Source organism: Triplophysa dalaica, chromosome 1, assembly GCF_015846415.1.
Source record: "Triplophysa dalaica isolate WHDGS20190420 chromosome 1, ASM1584641v1, whole genome shotgun sequence".
Classification (NCBI taxonomy): domain Eukaryota; kingdom Metazoa; phylum Chordata; class Actinopteri; order Cypriniformes; family Nemacheilidae; genus Triplophysa; species Triplophysa dalaica.
Window position 1 is genome coordinate 23,171,968 of NC_079542.1, and position 23,578 is coordinate 23,195,545.

At 37.5% G+C, this 23,578-nt stretch overlaps 3 protein-coding genes across 4 annotated transcripts; 1 reads left to right on the forward strand and 2 right to left on the reverse strand.

Annotated features, from left to right (window-relative positions):
- Positions 1 to 136: 136 nt before the first annotated feature.
- si:dkey-6n21.12 (schwannomin-interacting protein 1) lies at positions 137 to 7,976 on the reverse strand. 2 transcript variants are annotated; one of them, XM_056751884.1, is made up of 7 exons: positions 7,454 to 7,970; positions 6,690 to 6,932; positions 6,479 to 6,594; positions 6,310 to 6,397; positions 6,051 to 6,212; positions 2,107 to 2,224; positions 137 to 2,028 (listed from the first exon to the last, which is right to left on the reverse strand). In XM_056751884.1, the coding sequence occupies exons 2-7, from the start codon at positions 6,894 to 6,896 to the stop codon at positions 1,928 to 1,930; spliced, it is 792 nt and encodes a 263-aa protein (XP_056607862.1). In that variant the 5' UTR covers positions 6,897 to 6,932; positions 7,454 to 7,970; the 3' UTR covers positions 137 to 1,927. The 2 variants fall into 2 exon arrangements, with proteins under 2 accessions (XP_056607862.1, XP_056607872.1); XM_056751894.1 differs by lacking the exons at positions 137 to 2,028; positions 2,107 to 2,224 and adding an exon at positions 2,231 to 3,922 and having other exon boundaries at positions 7,454 to 7,976.
- A 279-nt stretch (positions 7,977 to 8,255) lies between these two features.
- rnaseka (ribonuclease, RNase K a) lies at positions 8,256 to 9,542 on the forward strand. The gene is made up of 3 exons (XM_056749478.1): positions 8,256 to 8,498; positions 8,652 to 8,734; positions 9,032 to 9,542. Exons 1-3 carry the CDS (start codon positions 8,421 to 8,423, stop codon positions 9,174 to 9,176), a joined length of 306 nt encoding a protein of 101 aa, XP_056605456.1. The 5' UTR covers positions 8,256 to 8,420; the 3' UTR covers positions 9,177 to 9,542.
- Positions 9,543 to 9,679: 137 nt separating this feature from the next.
- Positions 9,680 to 23,480, reverse strand: alox12 (arachidonate 12-lipoxygenase). The gene is made up of 15 exons (XM_056749477.1): positions 23,315 to 23,480; positions 22,281 to 22,424; positions 21,734 to 21,938; positions 21,566 to 21,647; positions 21,364 to 21,486; positions 20,387 to 20,493; positions 19,035 to 19,207; positions 17,153 to 17,296; positions 14,861 to 15,064; positions 14,256 to 14,342; positions 13,979 to 14,148; positions 13,665 to 13,786; positions 10,956 to 11,056; positions 10,336 to 10,506; positions 9,680 to 10,123 (listed from the first exon to the last, which is right to left on the reverse strand). The coding sequence occupies exons 2-15, from the start codon at positions 22,422 to 22,424 to the stop codon at positions 9,944 to 9,946; spliced, it is 2,013 nt and encodes a 670-aa protein (XP_056605455.1). The 5' UTR covers positions 23,315 to 23,480; the 3' UTR covers positions 9,680 to 9,943.
- Positions 23,481 to 23,578: the final 98 nt, after the last annotated feature.

The following is a 23,578-nucleotide window of genomic DNA, read 5'->3' on the forward strand; positions in this document are numbered from 1 at the left end:
GCTCCATGATCTGTCCCTCCCTCTTTCTTCTTCCCTCTATTAGTGCTGAGCTAGCGCTAGCCTTCTGACAACACAAACTCTTACACACACAGATACACAACTAATATTCACCATAACAATTCATTATACACGCATATCCTTATTCAAATCCCTTTTATTCCTCAAAACAACATATTTTAGTCTTTGACAATCAGTAACAATCCAGTCATGAGTTGCTTGGCAGTGTAATATTTAAACACATACCTTATATTTTCCCAAATAGTATGTAATAGTAACCTGTACTTTATTTTATTTGCATTTAACATTCAATGAAAACTTGATATAATTTGCTATGCCAATCAAAAATGTTTGGTAAAGGCACTACATATATGGCACATCATAAATGGTCCATTGATGCATATCGTCACTTTCCTTTCTAAACCTTGAATGTCCAAATTCACAGTTTTTTTTAGATTTCTGCAAAACCCAGTGGCAAACATAAAGGCGGACCAATAATAATGGTTTATGGCAAAAAAAATCACGAAATTTGGGGAATCAAGGTTTCAGGTTTACATCAGCGATATAGTGCTGTAACTGTAAATTAATCTGTTTGACATAATAATTGTGCTAATGTTAACTGCTATTAATTAAAGGGGTGCTGAAATGATGTGTCATGCATTCTGACTTTTTTTACAATGTTAAATGTGCCGTGTTATCATGCTTAACATGGTCAACTTGTCAAAAAAAGAGTTGGGCGTATTAAGTAGTATTTCTGTGCTGGATACACTCCCCCAGTGATCTTACAGGTTTCTGAAAGTTTTTTTCGATCATATAAAACAACTTTTGTAACAACTTTCTTAGTCCCGTATTGGACAATTCTGTCGGGAAAGCATGCAGCACGCCCAGAGCATGTGAAGGAGCATGCCCAGACGTCACTTTCACTTGCTCGGTGGCTTTCGGTCGGGGTCACTGAGTGCAGCTATGACACGTCAGAGGGGATCTGGCCCTCCCGGCTGAGCCTCGTTTCTCCCGCTTTTTTTTCTCCATTAATCAATCATTGGAGTTTTGGGTTCCTCGCCACAGCAGGGCAGTGTTTGCTTGCTCACCGGGAGACTGCATTGATTTATTAAATAGTTAGTTATTATTTATTAATTAGATATTATTTATTAGAATGATCTTGCTTGTTCTATAAACACCATGTACTGTGCTGTGTTTTTCCTGTTTGCCCCTGTAAAGCTGCTTTGGAACAATGCACATTGTGAAAAGCGCTATATAAATAAACTTGAATTGAAATTGTGTGGAGGAGAGAGAGCATATGATCGCAAAGTTCAGGTGTTTGTTTGTTCACTGCATTTGGGTGATGAATGTTATATAAACGGTGGATATAACGCTGGATTTGGAGATCGTTTGAAACTGATACATGGAGCCGTCCACGTGCTTAAAGATGCCGGACAAGAACCGCATGCTGTGAGTGAGACTGATGTCTGTGTTCTGTTCAGCTTTGCTTTAGTTCAGCCTACCCTCCCCCCGCACATGATTTCGGGAGTAATCGTAGAGCTGTATCTATCTTTTATAGATGTGATCAAACTAAATTATGTTTGAGAGCAAGATTAATGAGATTGGCAGAAACCCAGTGTGTTATGGCCGCTTTAAACTACAGCTTCAACAAACAATCAAATAAACTGTGACTACAAAAAATGTGTAAAGTCGTAAAAAGGACAATTATTGTTTAAAAACAACAATTCGATTTGGAATAGTTCTCCCTGTCTCATCTGTGCCTTCACACAGCAAAAAAATTGAATAAAAATTCAAACCACAAGTCTTCTGTCGTGTGTTTTTCGAGCATTGTTGCTTTTCACAACGAAGTCTATTAGTTTAGGTAGCTCATGGACAGTTTGCAGGTCTTGTACACGAATGTCCTTTTATTTTTTCTCCTTCTGACTGTACATCAGAGTGATGTCATATCTTGTACCTCCAGTAGCAGGGCATCCTGCTCTGTCCTCAGCTGGTCCCTTGTGAGAAGTCGAGCCACCAGCTCTGAACTGAGGTCTATAAACATACACACATGTACACATTTATTCTCAAATGATTGTAAAATTAAGCTTCATACATCAGTTGGGCTCTTACCTTGAATGTCTTTGCTTTGTGAGGTCCTTAATGCTTTCAACTTCTTCAAGCTCAAGTTCTTCAAGTCACTTCGCTCATGTTGCTTCCTGTCTCTGACAGCCTCACTGGGAGGTATGGTCTGTGATGGGGGTCAGTGGTGTACAATTATGTCATTTGCACACAGATCATGGTATAGTCACATAACTTAAGGAAGCGTTCACCTTTAAATGAATAGTATAAATACAATTCTGATTGCTCAGAGCTTTGTAATGCTTTTGAATTGTGCCTTATTTTAAAAAACAACAAAATGCGAATATATCCATGATCTCCATTGGTTCTGAGTAGGGGTCAACCGATTATCGAAGTGGTCGGTTATCGACATCGCTATTAAGCATTTTTTCGATTATCGACATCTGTCATTTTAAAAGCAGATTTGCCGATAAAGTAATTTAATTTCAAAATGGGCTATTTGTTTTTGATGCAGCCAAGAATTTAGTGAGAGCAGTCGTAACATGGTGTTGTACCGAAATTTGACTCCCTGTGAGATTTTAACTCCCCTACTTCTGATTGGATCATTCACGTAGGATGCTGCTTTGTGATTGGTCCCTATCTCTTAATCCTGCCCCAACACCTAATCCTAACCCTAACCTTCGTAGGGAAAAACAGGGGAGTCGTTATCTCACGGGGAGTCGGATGTTGGTACAACACCGGCACACTAGTCTGTTGTCAAGAGTAATTCCCAATCAATGCAGGAAGCTGAGGGCACTGGAGGGATTGGACTTACTTTAACTGAAAGCATTTGCTAGTTCGAGCTGCTTCAGTGATCGTGCATCAGTTGACGACGGAATGGGCATTTGCACATTATTTTAAGTCATGCCAGTCACAAATTCAAACCATTTTGAAGTATAATTTACTCGCGTGTTCTCAAAAGAAAATCTTCAGTACGTGCACACGGGACACCACCGCCACTCAAACTGTTCGCATGTTTGCAATCTGTTTCACATGATCCGCGCAAGCCCCAAACAATGGCAAAACAAAACAGCAATAATCTTCGTTAAATATGTTGATTGAACTATTGTTTGTTTATTTCCTTACTGTTCACCATGGTGTTACTATTGTTAACGTATACTAACCATGGTTTTTGGACAAAGTTTTAGTTAGAGCTCTTTTTATTCATAAACCTGACATATATATCGGTTCAAAATATCGGTCTGCTTGACCTGTAATAAGCGATATCAACCCATATTAAAATCCATAAAATTAAAACCCATATTGGTCGACGTCTACTTCTGCGACCAGAGAACCAATGAGCTTCGAAGTTGAGATCCATGGAGCCGAAGTGCCACCATTACGTATGTTCTTCTCTATACATGTTCAGATTCTAATGCAACCATCTACCTAACAAAACATGCTAAAAATAGAAAAACTTTTTACTCACAAATGTATCGTTGAGATTCAGAAGACATTTATTAACCTACTGGAATCGTATGGATTACTAACAGGGCTCTAGACTGCGATCAAATGGTCGCATTTTGCGACTATTTTAACTGCCAGTGCGACCAGTTGTTCTTAAAGCGGCCGTGCAACGGTCTTTCATGCATTCTGACTTCTTTACAATTAAAGTTTTAATTCTTTAAACGTGCTGTCTTATCACGTAGTATTTCTGTGCTCGATACACTCCCCCATCGATCGTACAGGTTTCGGAAAGTTTTTTTAGAACATATAAAACTGTTTTGTAACAACTTTTCTTAGTCCCTTATTGGACAACTCGCAGGCGGCACGGCCACATGGCAGCAATGAGAGCAGTGGAAGAAGCATGCCCAGACGTAACCTTCACCTGTAAGCAGGAGAGTGAGAGAGTATACTAAGTTCAGGTGTTTGTTTCTTCGCTGCATTTGGGTGATGAATGTTATATAAACTGGATATAACGCTGGATTTCAACCATTCACCCCCCATCAACCATTCACTTATCTATCAGTGCCCCTGGCCCCAAAGACGTAATTCGAGGCGCTCAATCATGCAACTCAAATATGTTTTGCCGCCTGCAGAATACAAGAATTTCCACGGGTAAGGTTCAAAACAGCAAAGACAACTAAATGTGTTGCGTGGATTGTATGCATGTGAAGCTAATGCAGGAAATGTGCATTTAAACTTTAAGCACTAAACTATTGTATAAAGCTCTCTAACAATACTGCAAAGCAAACAAAATGTTAACGTTATACATCACGTTAATTCCTATTTATTTGTGAGTCTCTATTGATGAAGCCAAACATGTATCAATGCAGCTTTCATGGAGAATAATCACTTAAAGATCGGCTAAAATGCTATTTCATGCATTCTGACTGATTTACACTGTAAAGAACTTTACATGCTGGCTTCTCATGCTTAACATGGTCAACTTGTTAAAAAACGAGTTGGACGTATGATGTATTATTTCTGAGCTTGATACACTCCCTCAGCACTCCAACTTGTTACGGAACGATTTTCAGAATTCTGGATAACTGTTTCTTAACAGGGATCCTATTGATTTTGGCAATTCTTCCGGAAAAGCATGTCCACGGCAAGGCAAAAGAAACAGCCCGCCCACACACCAACCGATGAGTGATAGGAAGACCCGCTTATCAAGATTGGCTGCGCTGTGGGCCTGTAGCTCGCTTCTTTTGTTACTCTTAAGATGAGGTGATGTGTGTTCACAGGACTTCAGTGATGGTTTTATACGTTGTTTAAACGGTGGACATAACGCTGGATTCGGAGATCGTTGAAACTGATAGATGGCTCGGACCCAGTGCTAATAGATGCCGGACAAGAACTGAACGTGGAAAGTCTGTGTTTTGTTGGCAATCGTTTTTAACATATGTGCATAATGTAATAAACTCAAAGGGACTATTGCGATGATATATAGCATGCTCGTGCTGTAGCTCCGTCTCCCCTGCCTTTCTCCAGCGACTCGTCTTTTTCTGGAAATAATCATACAGCAGTATCTCTCTTTTATCAATTAGATCAAACTAAATACTCTTAGAAGATATGATGTGTGCAATACTACTGTATAGGTACTAAAGATTAATATGAGATTGGCAGAAACTGCATGTGTTACCCGATCTTTAAGCCCTCAACTAAACTATACTAAACTGAGTTCTCTTTCATACAATCTTACTAAACGGACAAATAAACACAAAACATATGTAAAAATTCACATATTAACAAGAATCCTTGTAAAGGTTGTCCGTTTCATGAACAAACAGTTGGGAAACAAAATGCATGTGTGTTACAGTTACGCTAGCTCTTAAAGGGAAAGCAGCCATGTTTATTTAACAACAAAGGACGGGCCCAAAAACACTCACTGATATTAAAGGAAATGTGTTCTCTTATATGAGTTGTTCACAACAAATCAAGGATGAAAGTAGCTTTAAGAAAGATGTGCTTTAAATATGGTTAAGTGTTAAAAGAGAGATTAAATATACAATAAAAAGATTTCAGTTATAAACAAGGATTTGTATTAGTTTCTAATTAGTTCATTAATGTATTAAACACATTTTAATGAAGTTTTAGTGATTCATTTTTCTTCCCTCACCCCACGACTCTGGTGCTACCAAATTAAGGGCTGCTGGCACCAACTGAATAACTTGGTAGAACAAGTGACACCTCTCTCAAATGTTAGTCTAGAGCCCTGTTTAAGTGAGAAAATGACGGGATAAATTTCAATTTTTAGTGAACTATTCCTTAATACATAACATGTCTAGCCTGAATGAAAGAAGAGAATGTGTATAGATTCTAGACTTTTTGTTTTGAGCCATGTGCTGATATTAAATAATCAAGTATGTTGTGCACTGTATAGAACTAATACTGCCCATCTCGTAGTATACAGTATATGAGATAGCCTGAACACCCTTAAAAAAGCTGTTGCTTGTCAAAAAAGACCGAAAACCTTATAAGTTTGTACTAGGTATGAGATTTCCATTTTTTACCTGTTTTTGCTCCAGGCTGAACTTGTGTTTGAGCACACTGAGTGCCGCTCTGACATCATTCTTGAATCCTCTTGATTTGGTTTTCTTAGTTGATGTAGAGTTGGAACCTTGCTGCCTTTCTAACCTCTGCTTGTTTCCACTCTTACTGGATTGTTTTGGCACCTGCAAACAATTACAAATCCCAGCAAAGGTCTATGTAAAAAAACTAAAAGTAAAATTTTCATTACAGGCATCAGTACAATGTGAAAACTTATTCAACCTCTTTCTTTGCCTCCATTTCCTCTTCTTCCTCCTCACTTTCACTGTTGTTGATGAAACAGAGCTGTAGATTCATTTGGCTCTGAAGCCTGAAATGATAATGCATAAGTGTTTTTTTTCGTTTTTGAAGAAATGCACAGGAAATAATTTAGATACAACATTTGTTTGACCTTGACGTTAGAGCAGTCAGACGACTGTTGCAATCATCCCCCATGTCGTCATAAGTCTCCCTGTGACTGCTCAGCCCCCTGATTTCTGGCCATTGTACTGTCAGCCTGTCTAAATCCTACATAACCACAATACATTGTTAATTAACTATCAGTGCTTTTCACATGTTGTGTCAGATTTGTAAAGTTAATTCTCCTCATTTTTGGTTCAGACCTTTTCCCTGTGTCTTCTCTCCTCCTGCTGCTTCTCAAGTTCAGCAATGCGAAGACCAAGATCCTCCCAGTGCATTATGGGTAAGCCTAGGTCATCATCTGGGTATGTCTCTTGCCAGACCAAACTTGCCCCCTCTGCATCCTCCTCTGCCTCATCACACTCTTTTTCATCTCCTCTCTCCCGTTCTTTTTCTTTCTCTCCATCCATTCCCAATTTCCCTAAAATATGTGTGGCACAAGGCCTCTGTGGATGGAGAAGACAAGATTACAGGTAGGCTTACAGAATGTTGACGGGCTGATGCAATGCTGATATGCCACATGTTCACTAAAGTCACTAAAATGCTTTTTCTTTAAGAAAACTCTCATCAGGTAAAGAAAGGTTCACCCAACTCTTGTTTCTTCAGCTGACTTTTGTTGATCAAACACAGTATAAAAAAACATTGAATAAACGCTTTTGTTAAAAAGAGGGAAAAAAGTTGTACTTAAGTTACAGCACTTAAAACAACATTAGAAAGTTTTGTAACGTTACACATAGAGCCCCATCTACTGTATAACCTAAGAAACTGCAAAATAAACTCTGAAAAATAAGTATATAGAATTAAGTTCATCATCATAATTAACATTTCTACATTTCTAAGTTTTGCACGTAACGTTAGTTAGCCATGTAACGTTAGCTTTAAGTTGAACCACGTTTACTCTTCTCTTACACAACGCACACTTAAAGTCTCTTAATAGTTTCATTTATTTCTTTAGATGTATTCTTACCTATCTGTCCTTGAAGAAATGTGTTGCGTTGGTAGTTATTCGTCAGTAACCACACGTTCCCATGGTTTTCCTTGGGTTTACAACAAATCTTTTCCGGGCTGTCCCGTTACGCGCCCTCCTTGTATCTTCGCTCTCCTTTTCAGTCTTTTACATCCCTCGGGATTAAGTTTCTTTCTTATTTCTCATCTCAAACTTCTGCTTGTCGGCTATATGGTTATATTGTTATAGCTTCGTCCGATTTGATCCTGTAGTGTGTCCCTTAAATTTACTCAATACAGACAACGAAAACCAAAGGAATTTGGCGACGTTTTGTTATGAGTTGAGAACGTGAAGGGTGGAGGTGGAGAAAGACCCAAGAGTCATTAAAGTAACATTTTAAATAAACTGTTTAAGTCACTTGCAAATATCACTAACTCCAAAATGATTTATAAAAACTATGCTATAGTTGATGGCAAATAATTACATTACAACTTTTTTATATTCATATCTTATTTCTTAAGACTTTTACTACGATTAAGCTTTCCTAGCTGTATGGGTGTCAAATGTCAACAAGTCTACACATGCTTAATTTATGAGCTTTTAAAATTTTAACAATGCTTGCTGTTGTTGTATTGTGTTACTAGAGTTTAAAACAATACAAATAAAACAGTAATAATAATAATTAAAGATGTCATTTGATATAATGAATCAGTTAAGTGAAGGTTGAAATGAATGACAGCCTTTATAGTAGAGTTAAAAAGTTTGTTTCGGTGTGTGACGTTGCAAGCTGCAGTGAAGTGAACTTCCGCTTCCGGTAAAGTCAGCTGATTTAATCGTGTGACTGACTGTTGACATCGACGCGAACTGATCAACTCCAACGAAAGTACCCTTTAAATGTACGAATGACGGTCGTATAAAGTTTATTCCACTAGAATCTGCCATCAAACATTTCAAAGGAACTAAAACCTGGAAAGCGTGTATCACACAAATGGCTTCTTTGCTTTTTTGCGGTCCGAAACTGGCAGCGTGTGGACTTGTGCTGAGCATCTGGGGTGTCGTTATGCTGGTAATTTTGTTTTAGTGTATTGACATTTGTTCTCTGAATGTGTTATGTTTTCTAACATGTGCGGTTCTAGACAACTTTCCGTGTAACAAAAGAAGGCTGTTATACTTCAAGAAATCCATACATGATAAGAGTTTTCCGTCTGATTTCTCTTAGGCAATGCTGGGAATTTTCTTCACCACACATTCAGCTGTGCTCATAGAGGATGTGCCTTTTACAGAAGAAGACATGCACAACGAGTGAGTTCCTTTTGCCATTTACTCATTCAGTCACAAAATGATTAGTCTGTCTGACTCTGAAAGTGTCACATGTATTCACTTCATGACAATACCTCTGACTCTTTCCCACAAGACCACTTTATTTATCAGCCTGTATATAAATGATTTAACCACCACAATTACATAGTATAAACTTGAGGGAAAACAGTGCAAGTTTTACAATTAATGCAAAGAACAGCCAATGTATGCATTTAATAGAAGTTGCTTTATTTCAGCTTTGAATCTTTTAAAGAGTAATTTTCAATTCTCATATTTCAGGCAATCACCCCTGCAGGGCATTTATGATCTCTACAATAAAGTTGGATACAACTGCTTCATCGCAGCAGCGATCTATGTGGCTATAGGATTACTGTCATTTTGTCAAGTTCGCCTGAACAAGCGCAAGGAATATCTGGTGCATTAGCACCACCTAGAGATGCACCCTGCTTGGATTGTCTTTTGTTTGTGTGTAATGCTGTGTTCATCTTAAAATGAGGATGTGGATATTTAATATGCTATATGGCTTGATGTATGTTACCGTACCCTTTTCTTTGAAATGTTAGATGTGAGATCTGGATGATTAACTTGTGCTTCACTAATATGCCTTTAAAGTGCCTCTTGATCTGTGGCTTGGAAAATATAAAAATCCCCAAATCTCTACTACAAACACTGTTTTTAATTGATTTTAGGTAGTTGTTATTTATACCGCTACACTTGCATATTGAATGGAATTTGAAATGATTATGCTGGCTCGGTTTTCTCAATAAATGGGTCAGGATACACTTCTCAATCCTTTTGAAGCTTTTTTTACAGTAAAAAGTTTTATTACAGAAAACTTGATGATTTAAGAACATTTAGATATGAAATATTACAGACTTCTCTATTAGTGTTTTCTGCAGCAGTTATGTATGCATGTTATACACTCTTTTAGTAAGGAAACAGACTTGGTCCAGTGGTAAAATGGTACCACAATCCAAACCTTGCTAATTCGCTTTGCAAGAGGTCAAAACACACCCACTCACTGGACTTACTAATATGTCACTAGACTTAAATTCTTAGTACCGAAGATGTTCTAAAAAATACATTAACCTACTTTCCTGTCACAACTTCACATTATTGGATTTATATCATGGATTAACAATCAAGATGTTACTCGAATGAATTTCACAGACCACATTGAAAGAGCCTTCTCTAAATGGTGATGCTGTTTTCAATGTTGCTTGGACATAGGTAAAGGTACTGCAGATCTAGCCCTTCATTCTGAGCCCTTATCTGCTCCTCGACATCTTTCAATTCTTTTCTGAATTTGTCAATCACCTTCAAAGCAGCAGGCTCAGTAAAATACTGTTCCACATACTGGCCTATTGGGATCTGAGAGATAGGAAAGAAACAATACATTTTGCTGATTTTAATATTTCACAGGTAAAAAATACTTGTAAAGTAATCACATGTCTGATAAAACAAATACATGTTAATATGTCACAGTTTATCCAACCACAATTTCTGCTGCATATTTTATTTTACATGGTAACAATAAAGTCAACAACAAGTGATGTAAAAGGCACAGCTGTCTGGTAACTCACCGCATCTGGCTGTGCCCGCCCTAAATGCCATGTGATGGCCATCTGTATGCAGGACTGGCTAATATCAGGAAGCGAGTCCATGATCAGGCCCATAGTAACAGCATCCTTATCAGTAGGTGGGGGCTGCCGCATGGTGCAGGGTGTGTTGGGTACCCACGCACACCAATCAAACTACAGCACAGAAGAACAAAACAGCACAGATTTCTTTAATAAGCAAGCTATACTGATGATACTATATAATGATGCATTTTATTGTTTTATTTTGAATATTATTAAAATTAAAATATACAGTATATGTGAAAGTTGCATTATTTTTATTTTTAATAGTCGTGTTACAGCTGAATTGAAATTCCTATTAAAGTGTCCAGTAAACAAACATATTATCTAATGCATGGTGACCATATCAGTGGAGAGATGTTTTTGCTGCATCCGAAAGTAAACTGCAACAAAAACATTAATAATAATATACATATGCGTAGATTTTCCAAAAAGTTCATAAACTATGTTGTCACAAATAAACAACACTATAGCATATAAAGATGAACTATGATGTAAGAAGAGTCATTTTATTTGAATTGGATGAATTGGAAGCTGATCAGATGTGTGTTTGTGTTGGGTACCTGTCCGTTGTTGGTGGCAGCATGTTGTGCGGTGCTGGTGAAAATCACAACACTTATCAGTGTGATCAGATCTTCTTTTCTCTTCAGCTCACTAGCTAGACCTAACAAGACCACACAAGACAGGTCAAGGGTCAGTAACAAAACCTCTGAGACATCCCTTAAAAAATATCTTGTTTTGTGTTTCACAGAAGGGAGAATCATATACAGGTTGTAAAAATGTGTATAAGGTGTATAAATGATGAGTTCATTTATATTTTAGCCGAAAACTGGCAGTGTTTCTAAACGGGGGCGGTACCTCCCCCCAGTGGGCGTTCAGAGAACGTCGGGGGATGATGGAAGCACGATCTTTGAAAGGGGGCGTTCGCAAGTTTGCACCAAATATCCAGGCAAGACAAGTTTAAAGGCAGGATGTCCGATTTCTCATAGCCGTTGTTGATGTTCAAATCACCAAAACAGACACACCCCTACCCCCAGCTCGGCTAGCGACTCGGCGAACCCAGTCTTAATGTCCATCCAGTGGACTGTGCACCTTACTGTTGATTGGCTTCAAGGTTGTTTTGGTTCACGGCCCGACTTTGTCTTAATAGCGTAATTCGGAAATCGGACACCACGACTTTCAATAAACATCAATAGATGCGTATTCTCCCCGAGATGCTAACACCACCTTGACTGTACAAAACGTTCGGACAGCTAAACTACAGGAAAAGGGGACATCTGAGGCTTATTCACATCGCGTGTGAAAAAACACTTCAAACAATCCACTTAAAGGCCACGGAGAGTAGAAGAAATTAAATGGCTTATCTTTCTTTTTTGTAGAACACGAATAAAAGCAACCATTAGATGTTCTGAAATGTTATGATATCCAAACGGGGATAAGAGCAAGCGCGAACATAAAATGGCATATTCTCTATATTGAACGCAATTCCTCCTGTATAGGCTACATTAGAGAGAAGTAAAAATGTGCTGCTGGTAATGTATGTGTTTCTATAAGCATTGCGACGATTTATGTTTCGACAACCTCATGTTGGATGCTGGAGGGCTTTATTTTCCCAGAGCAATGCGAGCAAGTTTTTAAAGAAATGTGTTATAGAACTTCACCACTAACATAGTCGTCCGTGAACAGAAAGTGTGCATTTGACATCTTTGAGTTGCACAGATCGATCGGCATTCAACGCGAGAGAGATTGAAGATCAACTGCTCCATGATCGTTTGAATCATTCTCGCGGTACTTTGATGTCATATGCCAAAAGATATGCGCAGTGCGGCAAACACACCAAATACATTGATGTAGTATCATATAAAATTCGGGATTTTGGATGAAATACTTATTTGTACACCTTGGAAAATATTTTCAATGAATTATATTCACTTCCCCTCTAATGACAGCATTTTAAATGAATTAAATGTAACTCTATATCTGATGTAGAAATGTTTATGCAGAAACTCTAATATATTGTAATTATCTTTGGGTGGTATATTAATTCTCTTTGTATCTAATCATCATCATACCTGAGCCCCCAAAATGTACACTGCTTGGACTGTTTCAAGATAATAAAAAATAAATACATCCAATAATTTCTACATTGTAATAAGTGTTTATTATTGTAAGAAGATTGTACTGTTTTCATTTGCCAAGTTATGAACACAAATTACACAAAAACGTTGTATTATACCTCTGATATAAGAACACTTAGGCCTATAAACGTACACACAATTACACACATAAGTGAAGTGAATATAAGCAGCTTTTAAGGATTTATTATGCATCTAATTATTATGCATCTAAGTTAGGAGAGTATTGAAGTTGAAGTTAAAACATTCTACTTCACATCGTTCTTGCTCCTTGGGAAAGTATGATAATATTTCAACTGGCCAATCAAATCTGTTATTTGTTTTTCAGTGACATACTTTTTGTTTATTTTTAATAGTATTTCACAAGAAAACAAATATACATTTATTAAGATTACTGATGATCCCAATTCAGTGACATGGGTTTTCAATTATATTATAATAACAAATAATGTTTTATTCTTATTATTTTAATGAAGACATTAAGCCCATTATTTTTGTTCTGAGGCATCTTAAGCCATCATAGTAACTTTTAACATCCCTATCAACCACATGAGGGCGCTATGTCTATATCTCTTGTGTTCCTTATAAATTAAATTTCCTCTTCTTTATTCTTGTGTTAAAGGGATACTCCACCCAGAAATGAAATTCTGTCATGAATTTTGGGTGGAGTATCTCTTTTAGGGGTTTGTTCACAAAAAAGGGAATGTCAGGATCTTCTCCAGTTATTTATTGTTTGTGTTGAGAAAAACAAAATGAGAAAATTACATCACCTTGATGTAACTGAAAGAAATGTAAAACTGTCTGTATTTATCCCCAACTCCTTTTTTTGTTGTGTTCTACAGAAGAAAGAAATGTGTGTATCGGGTTGAAATAATATGAGGGTGTATCCTTCATTGTGTAGACCGGGCCCCTAGTGTGTATTTATATCCCTCTTGTGTTCATGGGTGTCTTATGTAACATTGGTGATGTATTGAAAATGGTTTTCTGGAGTATTAACTGTTTGTTGGCAAGCCTAAAACGATATGCTGCACATGGGTTATAAATAGCCCTTACACACTATTGTTACAGAACATTGGTGAATACAACCAAAACACATGTAAAAACACAGTCTGGCTGGCATTCTGAACTCCTACTTACCAAAATCAGGCACCTCCACAAAGCCTTCCATGACCACATTATTAATCCAGGCCTGAAGTTCTGTGTCCTGTTCCACTTCACTATCACTCTGATAGTACAGAGAAACAATACCTGAAACAAAGCTGAGAGAAAAAAGCCTCAAGTAAATCAAAGATACTGAGTGTCTACAAGAGCTAGGTCATTATGATTTAATAATGCTGTTATTTGTGTTCTGCACGCTTCATCAATCCTGTGGAAATTAAATGAAATGTAGACAGTCACATTAAATAAGAATGCCCCAAACGGGTGCATTCCTTTAGACTTGTTTGCATTACTTTTGAATCACCCCCCACAGCTTCATGGAATGATCCCTGTAGAAATAGTCTCTTAGTTTAGTAACCCCTCTGTCCAAGAAGTCGAACTTGGGCTGGAGGGAGCGATAGGTTAGTACTTTATATTCTCTCTGTGCCAGAATCAAGACTCCATCTCCTCCAGTTGATACCACCTTAAAACACAATTTACAACCAATGAAGGGAGTTGAATATATAGAAATGAATGAAGAATTCCTTAGCATGTGCATAACCATAATGGTTTTGTGTATCAAAAGCTCACCTTTTTGAAGATGCCATCTGGGGAGATGAGCTGCGTTCTTCCACGACAGTTTATCTCAAGTGTGTACCTCAAGTGTGGAGTTAGGAGCTGCATTGAGAAACAAAGTGAAAGTATGAGGTCAGCAGATGGTCAAATAATACAATTGCCAACAAAATCAGAAAAAAAGTTTTCTAATAACAACACACTGGGACTGTCAGACATGTTATTCCACAGGAAACAAAAACATAGGAATATAATGGAAAATATAATGCAACGCACATAAAACATTTCCATTTGAACCAAATGTGTATATTGCATAGTGTATAGTGTATATTGAAATGTGTATATTGCATAGTATATAGTGTATATTGAAATGTGTATTTCAATATATGAAAAGTGGCAATACCTTATCTTTATTCAATATTTTGTAATAAGGTATTACATTAACTATGTATTATTCTATATTCAATATATTTTGAATATATGTTTAATGTGGTCTCAAAGTAGTCTAAAAGTCTCTTTTATATGGTGCAACTCTTAAAATATAATAAATGGCTGGGGATAATAGGGGATCATGCATTGAAATGTGCATAGGTCTCTATCATGAAAAGTAGACTTTCTCTCACCTTATAGACAGGGTGAACAGCAGGTAGCTGACGCATTGTGGCCACACAGAACACTTCCACCACCAAGTGCGTGCGTAGCAAATGTGATAACAGCTGAAAGACCTGGAACTCAGCGTGACGAACCCACATCTTAGCCAGTAACCAGGCCAGAGGCGGGTCACTGGGTAGGAATATGGGCGTGTCTTTATCAGGTTTCTGCTCAAGCTAAAAAATCAACGAAGGAGAACAATTAGACATTTCTATGTCTCTACAGATTAAATCAGGGCTGCCAATGCTTGGAGTGAGATTTTCTGACCATTGGTGACCTTTGGGACAAGCACAAAACCCACTCAAAAAAACTTACACTACAAGTGGATTGTGATCGTCAAAACATTTTTTAACATTTAACATTACGTTACATTTTTGGTAATTGTCCCTTTAAACTATTTGCAGGCCAGACGTATAAAGGTTTTAGTAGACAAAAAGAAATAAAATAAAAAGAAATAAAAAATATGAAGAAATAAAGAAACTATCTGTAACATTTTAATAGGCTACCCTATATACACACTTTTAAAGACACATATTTTAGTGAAGGTCTAAGGATAATTTTATGAATTTTTAATCTTTGTCAAGTGAACTTGATGACCATTACATTAATATGCACACATTTATTCCTAATGTTATCCCCAATAAAACTGTTAACGGCTCATTATTATGGTTTCTTAGTCACACTGATAATTACGAATTACATTACATGAATTTCTGTTTTGCACTCGTGGATAATATTGTCAAATGTTCAACATTTCAGCGTCTGACTGGTGAGCAGAAACTCACGCCTTTTTACATTTGATTGGCCACCACACTTATTTTGACATTAGGACCACTGGGGTTGTTGCTAAATGTTTGCAGTGCCAAAATACAGTTAGGCTTATAGGCAATTATTTCACAAATTGTATTACACAACATAGTAAAAATAGTCGGTACACGGTTTCCTGTGTGAGAAAAGGGATGTTTGGCATGAGAGAGTGAGAACAGAGTATATGCACGTGAAGCAATGACGTATTTCCACTTAAATCTTAGCCAGCTCTGTTACATCCGGCACCCGTAGCGTCCATAGGGAACAATGGCATTTTCCACTAGGTTGCTTCAAGATGCTTTTATGATTACGGTCAACGACATTAGTCAAATTATCCAAACACTACGTCATACATCGACAACCAAAAAGGAGAAGTGCTTATGGCTGTCCGTTTCAAGCTACATTGCATAGTAGTTGCACTTACTCGTGGCATGATCACAGTGGCACACAACAATAATCAGCTTTAGTGCTGTAGGTTCTTTGAAATTTGATTGTTTTCTAGCAAAACACATCATTATTATTTGGGTTGAAAAATTACCAATGTAACTGGCTTAGCTCGCTGATATTTTAGTGGAAGTGTGTAATGGCCCCTTGTGCACCCCATTTATTAATACATGTTTAAAGGTCTAGTGTAGTGCTTCTCAACTCTGGCCCGCGAGATCCACTTTCCTGTCGAGTTTAGTCCCAACTCTGATAAAACAACTGAAGAAGCTAATCAGTGATTTATGGAACAGACGTGTTCAAGAAACCTGCACTTGAATCGCTATCAAGGTACTTAAGTCATTATTCATAGGCTGGTAGATTTGCGCAGCGCTGCATTAAATTGAACGCATATATTCCTAAATACGCTGATTAGCTTGTTCAGGTGTTATATATCAGAGTTGGGACTAAACTCTAGAGTTGAAACCACTGGTCTAGTGTGTAATTTTTTGGAGGATCTATAAACAGAAATGCAATATAATATATATAACAATGTCTTCAGAGGTGTATAAACACCTTGGATAATGAAGTGTTATGTTTTTATGACCTTAGAATTAGCTATTTCTATCTACATATACCGTGGGACACCTTACATGGAATTCAGCATGTTGTTTCTACTGTAGACCTAAACAGACAAACTGATCTACTGAGCGTGTTTTGTAAATATGTTATCTCTTTCGGCAATAAGCGAAAACGTGATGACATCTTAGTCCTGTGTCAGCCACCGTAGTGCTTCAGAAGGGAGTGGTGGAGTGAGCCATTGGTTGCAATTCGCAACCTCGTCACTAGATGCCACTAAATTTCATACACTGGACCGTTAAATTGAAATGTTGTACTTAATGCACCATGAACTGTTAACATAAATGAATGGAAAATTCCTATGTAGATTGATCTCGCTAAAATACTTGATAAAGAAATTATATTAGTAAAGCAACTCATATTAAACAAGACAACCAAATGAAATACAAAAAATGTACCTGTATGGCAATGGGGATGAGACCTTTGTCAGGGTGTTCATACAGTAAGCACAGTGGAGCAGCTATGTGCTGCAGCTGGTCACTTATTACATTGGCGGGAATTCCATCCATTAAAGCATAATCAACCAGGAATATATTTCCTTTCTTCAAGGGAAAAAAACATTAATAGACTGACTTGGGTAAATATTCACTGCACTATAACAACAATTTTATGTACAGTATTACAGCGTAGGGCACACTCAACTAGGCAACACTTGCTATAAAGTTTCTTCGAAGTGGTTGTATTTTTAATTCCTGAAATAACTTTTCAGTCAAACTTTCTTAAGATAACCATTTACAGTCTGAAGAAACTGTTTTACTACACACAACTTTTTGTGTTAAGGATTTTTTGGGCAGGCTTGAAGTCATTTGTAAGCATGGCCCCTGCCATAACACTATAACTACAGTGCATTAGCATCAACGTTCAGGTTGTTGTGGAATTTTGACAGGTAACTGGGCGTGGATTTAGCGCAGAAAGCAGATACGCCCCCAGTGTTTGAGAGCAGAGTATGCTGCTTTTATTAAAGATTTTGATAACTTATTAAATTTACTTGACATTCATTTAATCCTTTAAATTTGGCTGGGCAGTTAATAACAGATTTTTTGCTAGGGTGTGACAAACACATTACATTTACATTGATGCATTTGGCAGACGATTTTATCCAAAGCGACTTAGATTGCATAATACTTTTCATTTATTACTGAATATGTGCAATCCCTGAGATCGAACCCATGACCTTGATGATGCTAACGTCATGTTCTAAGCACTGAGCTACAGGAAAGCATTATTTCACATATGTAACATTGCTTTACACAGACTTTAAAGAACCATTATTTTTAAATGGTCTGCATTCAATCTCTCTACTAACCACTTTTCCTCACTGGCAGTTAACAATATTACAGTTGTAGGTGTCTTTTTTAAAACAATTAAATTCAGAAAACAAACAAACATGTTTGTCTAAGAGAACTCCTTAAGTTTTCTCCAGTGCTTTGGAGGTTCTTAGTAATATTTAGCTACTGAATACTGAATCTAAACTAATGTTTTGCCATGGCTATTCTGAGCACAATTAAGTCTATTTTTAGAACAGGAAAACTGAGTCATATGTTGGTGAAGACCAGCTACTGTACAGTTCATTCATGTGGGTTTGGCACTATATTTGCGTTTGTGGGCAGACTCTTTTTTTCACCCAATGGCTGTCAAATAAAGCAACACTTTACAGTTTTTCGACCTTAAAATAATGTCTCTAAAATATTTCAGTTGTATAACTACTCTTAACCGGATGAATTCTACTCCCGCTGCTACCTGACAGCCTTATAGCGGCTACAACCACACTCTGTGTTCGGGTTGGTACACGCATCCCCGCCCATCTCCTGTCTGAGGAAGAATGCCACATGGCTTCTAAACAACGTTTCTGCATTCGCCTGTTTCATCAGCTTAGTAAATATACTCATGTGTATTGCACTGCCCTCGGGGAAGCTTATGCAGGAATATTATTAACAACACTGTTAACAGACAACTATGCATATCAACCAAAGGGGAGCCGTGAGCAAAACTGCTAAAGTGTTGCTTTAAAGCGCATTCATTTCCATATTTAGCTATAGTTTTCGATTGGAAAAAAATGCTGTTGAGTTTGGGTAGTGGTCCACAATGTATTCAAAGATGGTCTGTTTGCTTTCAGGAAAGCAAACAGGAAAGAGTCACTGCTGCTAGAGTCACTTTCGGTATTTCAATATTTTTATTTCTAAAGATAACAGATTGATTTGTTTTTGTCTGCCTGTTGTGAATGTATTACATTGAACATTGGTCTCCCCAAACTTTCACGGATGCACACTAAACTCTCACCTTGAATTCCATCTTTAAATTGGTTGTGGGCATCAGTGAAGGCTGCACCATGTCACCACAAACAGGAAAGTTAGGAGGAAGCATATCTATCCTCTTAATCATCCGTGGGTTTGAGCCGTTGAGGAACTGGAAACCAAAGAACCAATCTTCTTTCCAGTGCTCCATTGTGTATTCTAACAAACAAACAAACCCATCATTTGATTTATATTTAATCCCATCAGACGATAATCCACAACAAACTCCACCACGACTGACGCAGGATGTTTGTCAGTGGCAAGTGACAACTCTTGTCATAAAAACTCCCAGTGTGACAACATGCATGTTGTGCTTTTGCTCATCAATGAAATAAAATATAATTTTTTCTTAAAATACTGTTAATACATTATTTCGTCTTAACTGTGCGTTGTCATGGTCCATAGAGCATTTCAGAAAGTCGACGTTTTGAAAAATGATATATATGAAACCCAAATATCTATATAGGTGCATGTGTGGCAAATGTGTCAAAATGCAAAGTTAAGAGCAGAGAGTCAGGGACAGTGTTTGGGGGAGGAGAGATAAGTTTTCGCGGCAGTTGCAGCAAAACGTATGCAGGGACTATGTATAGTGACGTAGATATGTGGGTGAACTATTCCACGTCTCGTTTGTGTGATTCAGTGTCGCCCATTTTTACAAGCAAATAACTTTGTTATTTATTCACCTTCGGACTTACAACTTGGCAGACACCTTACTTTCAAACACGGCAACAGAACAGACTGCATGAAATGTCATTTTCATGATCTCATGCTACCTACTCTTTAATTTCTGCCTTGTGTAGTCATCTTTTATCACATATCTTTCACCTTTAAAATTATATTCTTTAACATAAATAGAACATATGGCACATTAGTTTGGTTCATTCATATTAATCCATGACTGGCAACATATTCTGGAAGGGGTGTAATATTTCCTGGTCCATGAGCTTTCTTAAAAAACACAAATTTACGGTGGAGACTTAAAAGACAGTTTTGTAACAAAGATTCAATTTAGTCAAGAATTGCAGGAGAATACTAAATAAAGTTTTGAAACTGAAAGGAATGACTTGTCTTGTCTTACTTGAGAGCACAACACTGAATGCGATAGTATGTTGTAAAATGAATAGCATTTATCTCTCATGTATAAACGCAGTAAAACATGATATTTATTATATTCTTCTATATTTTTTATTCAGGCTAAAAAGCCTTTGACACACAGCCGAACGACGGCAACTTCCTTAAAGACGGACTTTGTCTGGGATTAAAGTTTACAGGAAATTAAGCAACCACCCTAATACATATTCCTTATAAAATACATATGGACAGAGAGAGAGACTGTACCAGCAATAGGGCTTCTTAGCTTCCAGAAGATTCTTTTGAAGTCATCCAGATCATTCCAGGACTTTCCAAACTTGATTGCCAATTTTTTCAAAGAAAGCTCCAAGAGTCTGGAGGCGAGAGGAAGGCTTGGATGGGTTGGAGCTTAGTTCCATTTATGAATGAATGGACATTAAAATGATCACATCAGTAGTAAATTGTATTTGAACAAAAAAAGGATGTATTGCTATAGACCAGAGGCCTCCAACGTGATGCCCACGGGCACCTGGGAGCCTGCAGGAACTCTGTAAGGTACCTGGCAAACACAGGGCTCAATAATAATGCTCAGGACAGGTGACGAATATGTGAATATATCGTCATGAAAATGTTATTATTAGCATGTGTTTTAAGCTTTAATATTTTCAAGTGCAAAAATATGTGAATGAAAATTTAATTTGGTCCTGTGAAGTGAAAAATAATGCATCACATCATGTTTAAAGTTTTAAAGTATTTTATCAACAAGTAGCCCTCTAGATGATATTTGGTCTTCAGGTAGGCCTCGCTCACAAAAGACCCCTGCTATAGACGCTTTCATTGGAAACACGCTCTGACCCAAAGTTCTGACCCGGTCTGTGTTTGGTTATAACATAACAATTTATTCATATTAATATTTTATTGTATATTAATTGTATTAAATACAATTAGAACTACTCAAGAGTAATTGGTTCTTTGCAAGGTCTACCGGTAGTTAAGCTAGGGCCACATAACTTTTGTTTATATTGTCGAAGCTGAAACCATACAGGCCAAAAATTGTGAAGGTGACGCTATAATAATGTAAGTGAATTTGGAAGCATTTGGTGCTGGACTAACTATTTGTACACACACATATAACTAATGAAACCAACATAATCTCTGTAATTCATAACTATTTCATTAGGTGGCTAATTTGTATGATCTCATTTATGTTTTGGTATAGCTAAATGTTTTGCATTTTTACTCACGCATAGTGCAAGGATCCCACAAAGTCACTGCGCTTCTCATTGTCAAAGCGAACATCCTGGGGCAGGTCGGCCTCTGTCTTGCTATCTATGCATTTCGGAATCCCTGGGGCCCATGCCAGCCATCTGAGAGGAGACATGTGAACCCTTATTGACCAAAAATTCTTGACAAAGATAGGAATGCAGTGTATGTAATCAAGAAGACCTATATATCTTCTGCCTCTCCTGAAGCTCTGCCTTTCTGTGTGATAACTCCTCTGGCAAGGTGTCATCACTCAACTTTTTGGCTGTGAGAGGGAAGAAAACAACAACGGAAGTATAAGTTTGTTGCATACGCGGCTGAATGAAACCTTTCAGATATTGCATAGCTGACCTGCGCCTTCTCTAAGCTCTACCACCACTCCGTCTCCCACTAGCCAGCGATAACAGGGGAAAGTATAACTGAGTCTCTCTCCAGGAACACTGACTTTCACATAACGGCAGAACCAGTTATCCTCCACCCAGTACTTGTTTTTTTCCAGCCGCACCAGTATCAGGGGACCCAAATCAACTGGGCTTCGGACGGTGTAGTCATCCACCTTCACAAAGAATGTGAAAAAAGGAGAACATAACTGAACAGCGACATTCTCGAGGGGCATGTGCACGTGCTCTGACATGTCCCAGTGTGGAGGTCTATGTTTAGGCTTTCCACATAAAAACTGAATTAGAAAAATAAGAATGTCATTAACTTAAATGCATTTACAGATTGTAAATATACTTTAATAAAGAGATAACAATAAAGTATCTAAGCGACTTACATTAGTACAATAATACAATAATTTAGAATTTCACCTGAGGACTCTATATGAAGGGTATCGAATTTAGGGAATGAGTGAACAGCAAGAAAAGGTTTCTAAAGACATGATCACACTTTCACTCACGGCTCCTCGGCAGAGGTCAAGCCCTGGATTGTCCAGCACTGTTCTCTCACTCTCTCCTCTCTCTCCAACCAGAGTCACGTACACATAGTTGTTGGTTCCTGAATATTCGGATGTTCCAGTGGCCACTGTCACTTTGTACTCCATCTGCATGCACACATGCTTAAGCTGACCACATATTTTTGGTATATTTCAGAGCTTCCGCTGCGAAACTACATGAACCACAGGAAACTGTAGCAGAATAATTTGCAACAGTGAGTCAACACTAAGTTACGAAAGAGTGTTGTTGCATTAGAATATTCTGTTCTGGGGTCTAAATAACCTTCTGAAAGTGATAAAAAAACGGATGACCAGTCATTTTAATTTAAACTTGAATCAGACACAACAAAGTCTGGATGATTGGTTTTTAACTACTTTATTAATCCTAAATTTCTTGAAAGAAAAAAACTAGTACAAGTACAGTTACAAGGAATATGATCTAGTGGGCTTTCACTCCGGTAACAATACTCATAGACAGAGCAACTATAAAAGAGGACATTGATATTCACAATGGACAATATAGGAGTTTTTCTCTTTCAGTCAGCTGTTTGCTTATGATAATAATAATGCTGGTGTTCTTTCTGCACTCATTGTAATAGTTTCAAAATATTTCCAATGAAGGTAGGGCTTGAAATCCATCAAAGCATGGTCAAATCTGATGAATTAGGTAATCTATAACCGAGTCACCCAGCGAGATAAACAGAGCCACTATCACTGTTACAAATCAGACCAAGCCTTAGTCTGTCAAAAGGGCTTGCAAAAAACATATTAAAGTTATTTAGACAAAAATAACACTGTATTGCATAGTATGACAGCTTGCAAAATCATCTCAAGGTATTCCATTTGATAGTTTTCAAGCATTCAAGGAATCGAGATTTAACTATATGAAACTAAAATCATCATTCAAAGAATTTGTAGCACTTAGCCTATGTTTATCACAATAAAATTCTGATTAACTAGTCAAACAAATCTAAAGCATGTGTTTGCAGAATAAATACCTTTTCTATGCAAAATGACGTAGTTGAAAATGTCAAATGTTTCTGTTTCTTCTATTTCTTCTCTGTCCACTTCAGTTCACCACTACGCTTATTTTCGAGCTCATACAGTTTCATTCTGTTCCGACACCCCTTTGCATAGTCTATGGAGCAGATTGGTCTACCACTGCAGTTTCACTGTAGACAGATATTTCTCTCAACTGGTCTCCTCCCTCATACTTGCTAACCCTCCCTTCCCCCTCTCCCACCACTTTTTGCTTAGGTCTC

Bases quoted from the DNA above. Each gene is read 5' to 3' on its own strand.
- si:dkey-6n21.12 (XM_056751884.1), bottom strand. From the start codon at position 6,896: ATGGATGGAGAGAAAGAAAAAGAACGGGAGAGAGGAGATGAAAAAGAG. The intron at 6,398-6,478 runs GTCAAACAAATG...TTATCATTTCAG, and splicing joins CTGACTGCTCTAACGTCAAG to GCTTCAGAGCCAAATGAATC. The intron at 2,029-2,106 runs GTAAGAGCCCAA...GTATGTTTATAG, and splicing joins ACAAAGCAAAGACATTCAAG to ACCTCAGTTCAGAGCTGGTG.
- rnaseka (XM_056749478.1), top strand. From the start codon at position 8,421: ATGGCTTCTTTGCTTTTTTGCGGTCCGAAACTGGCAGCGTGTGGACTT. The intron at 8,499-8,651 runs GTAATTTTGTTT...GATTTCTCTTAG, and splicing joins TCTGGGGTGTCGTTATGCTG to GCAATGCTGGGAATTTTCTT. The intron at 8,735-9,031 runs GTGAGTTCCTTT...CTCATATTTCAG, and splicing joins GAAGAAGACATGCACAACGA to GCAATCACCCCTGCAGGGCA.
- alox12 (XM_056749477.1), bottom strand. From the start codon at position 22,424: ATGGAGTACAAAGTGACAGTGGCCACTGGAACATCCGAATATTCAGGA. The intron at 21,487-21,565 runs GTCTTCTTGATT...GTCTCCTCTCAG, and splicing joins GAGAGGCAGAAGATATATAG to ATGGCTGGCATGGGCCCCAG. The intron at 10,124-10,335 runs GTGAGTTACCAG...CCTATCTCTCAG, and splicing joins GGCGGGCACAGCCAGATGCG to ATCCCAATAGGCCAGTATGT.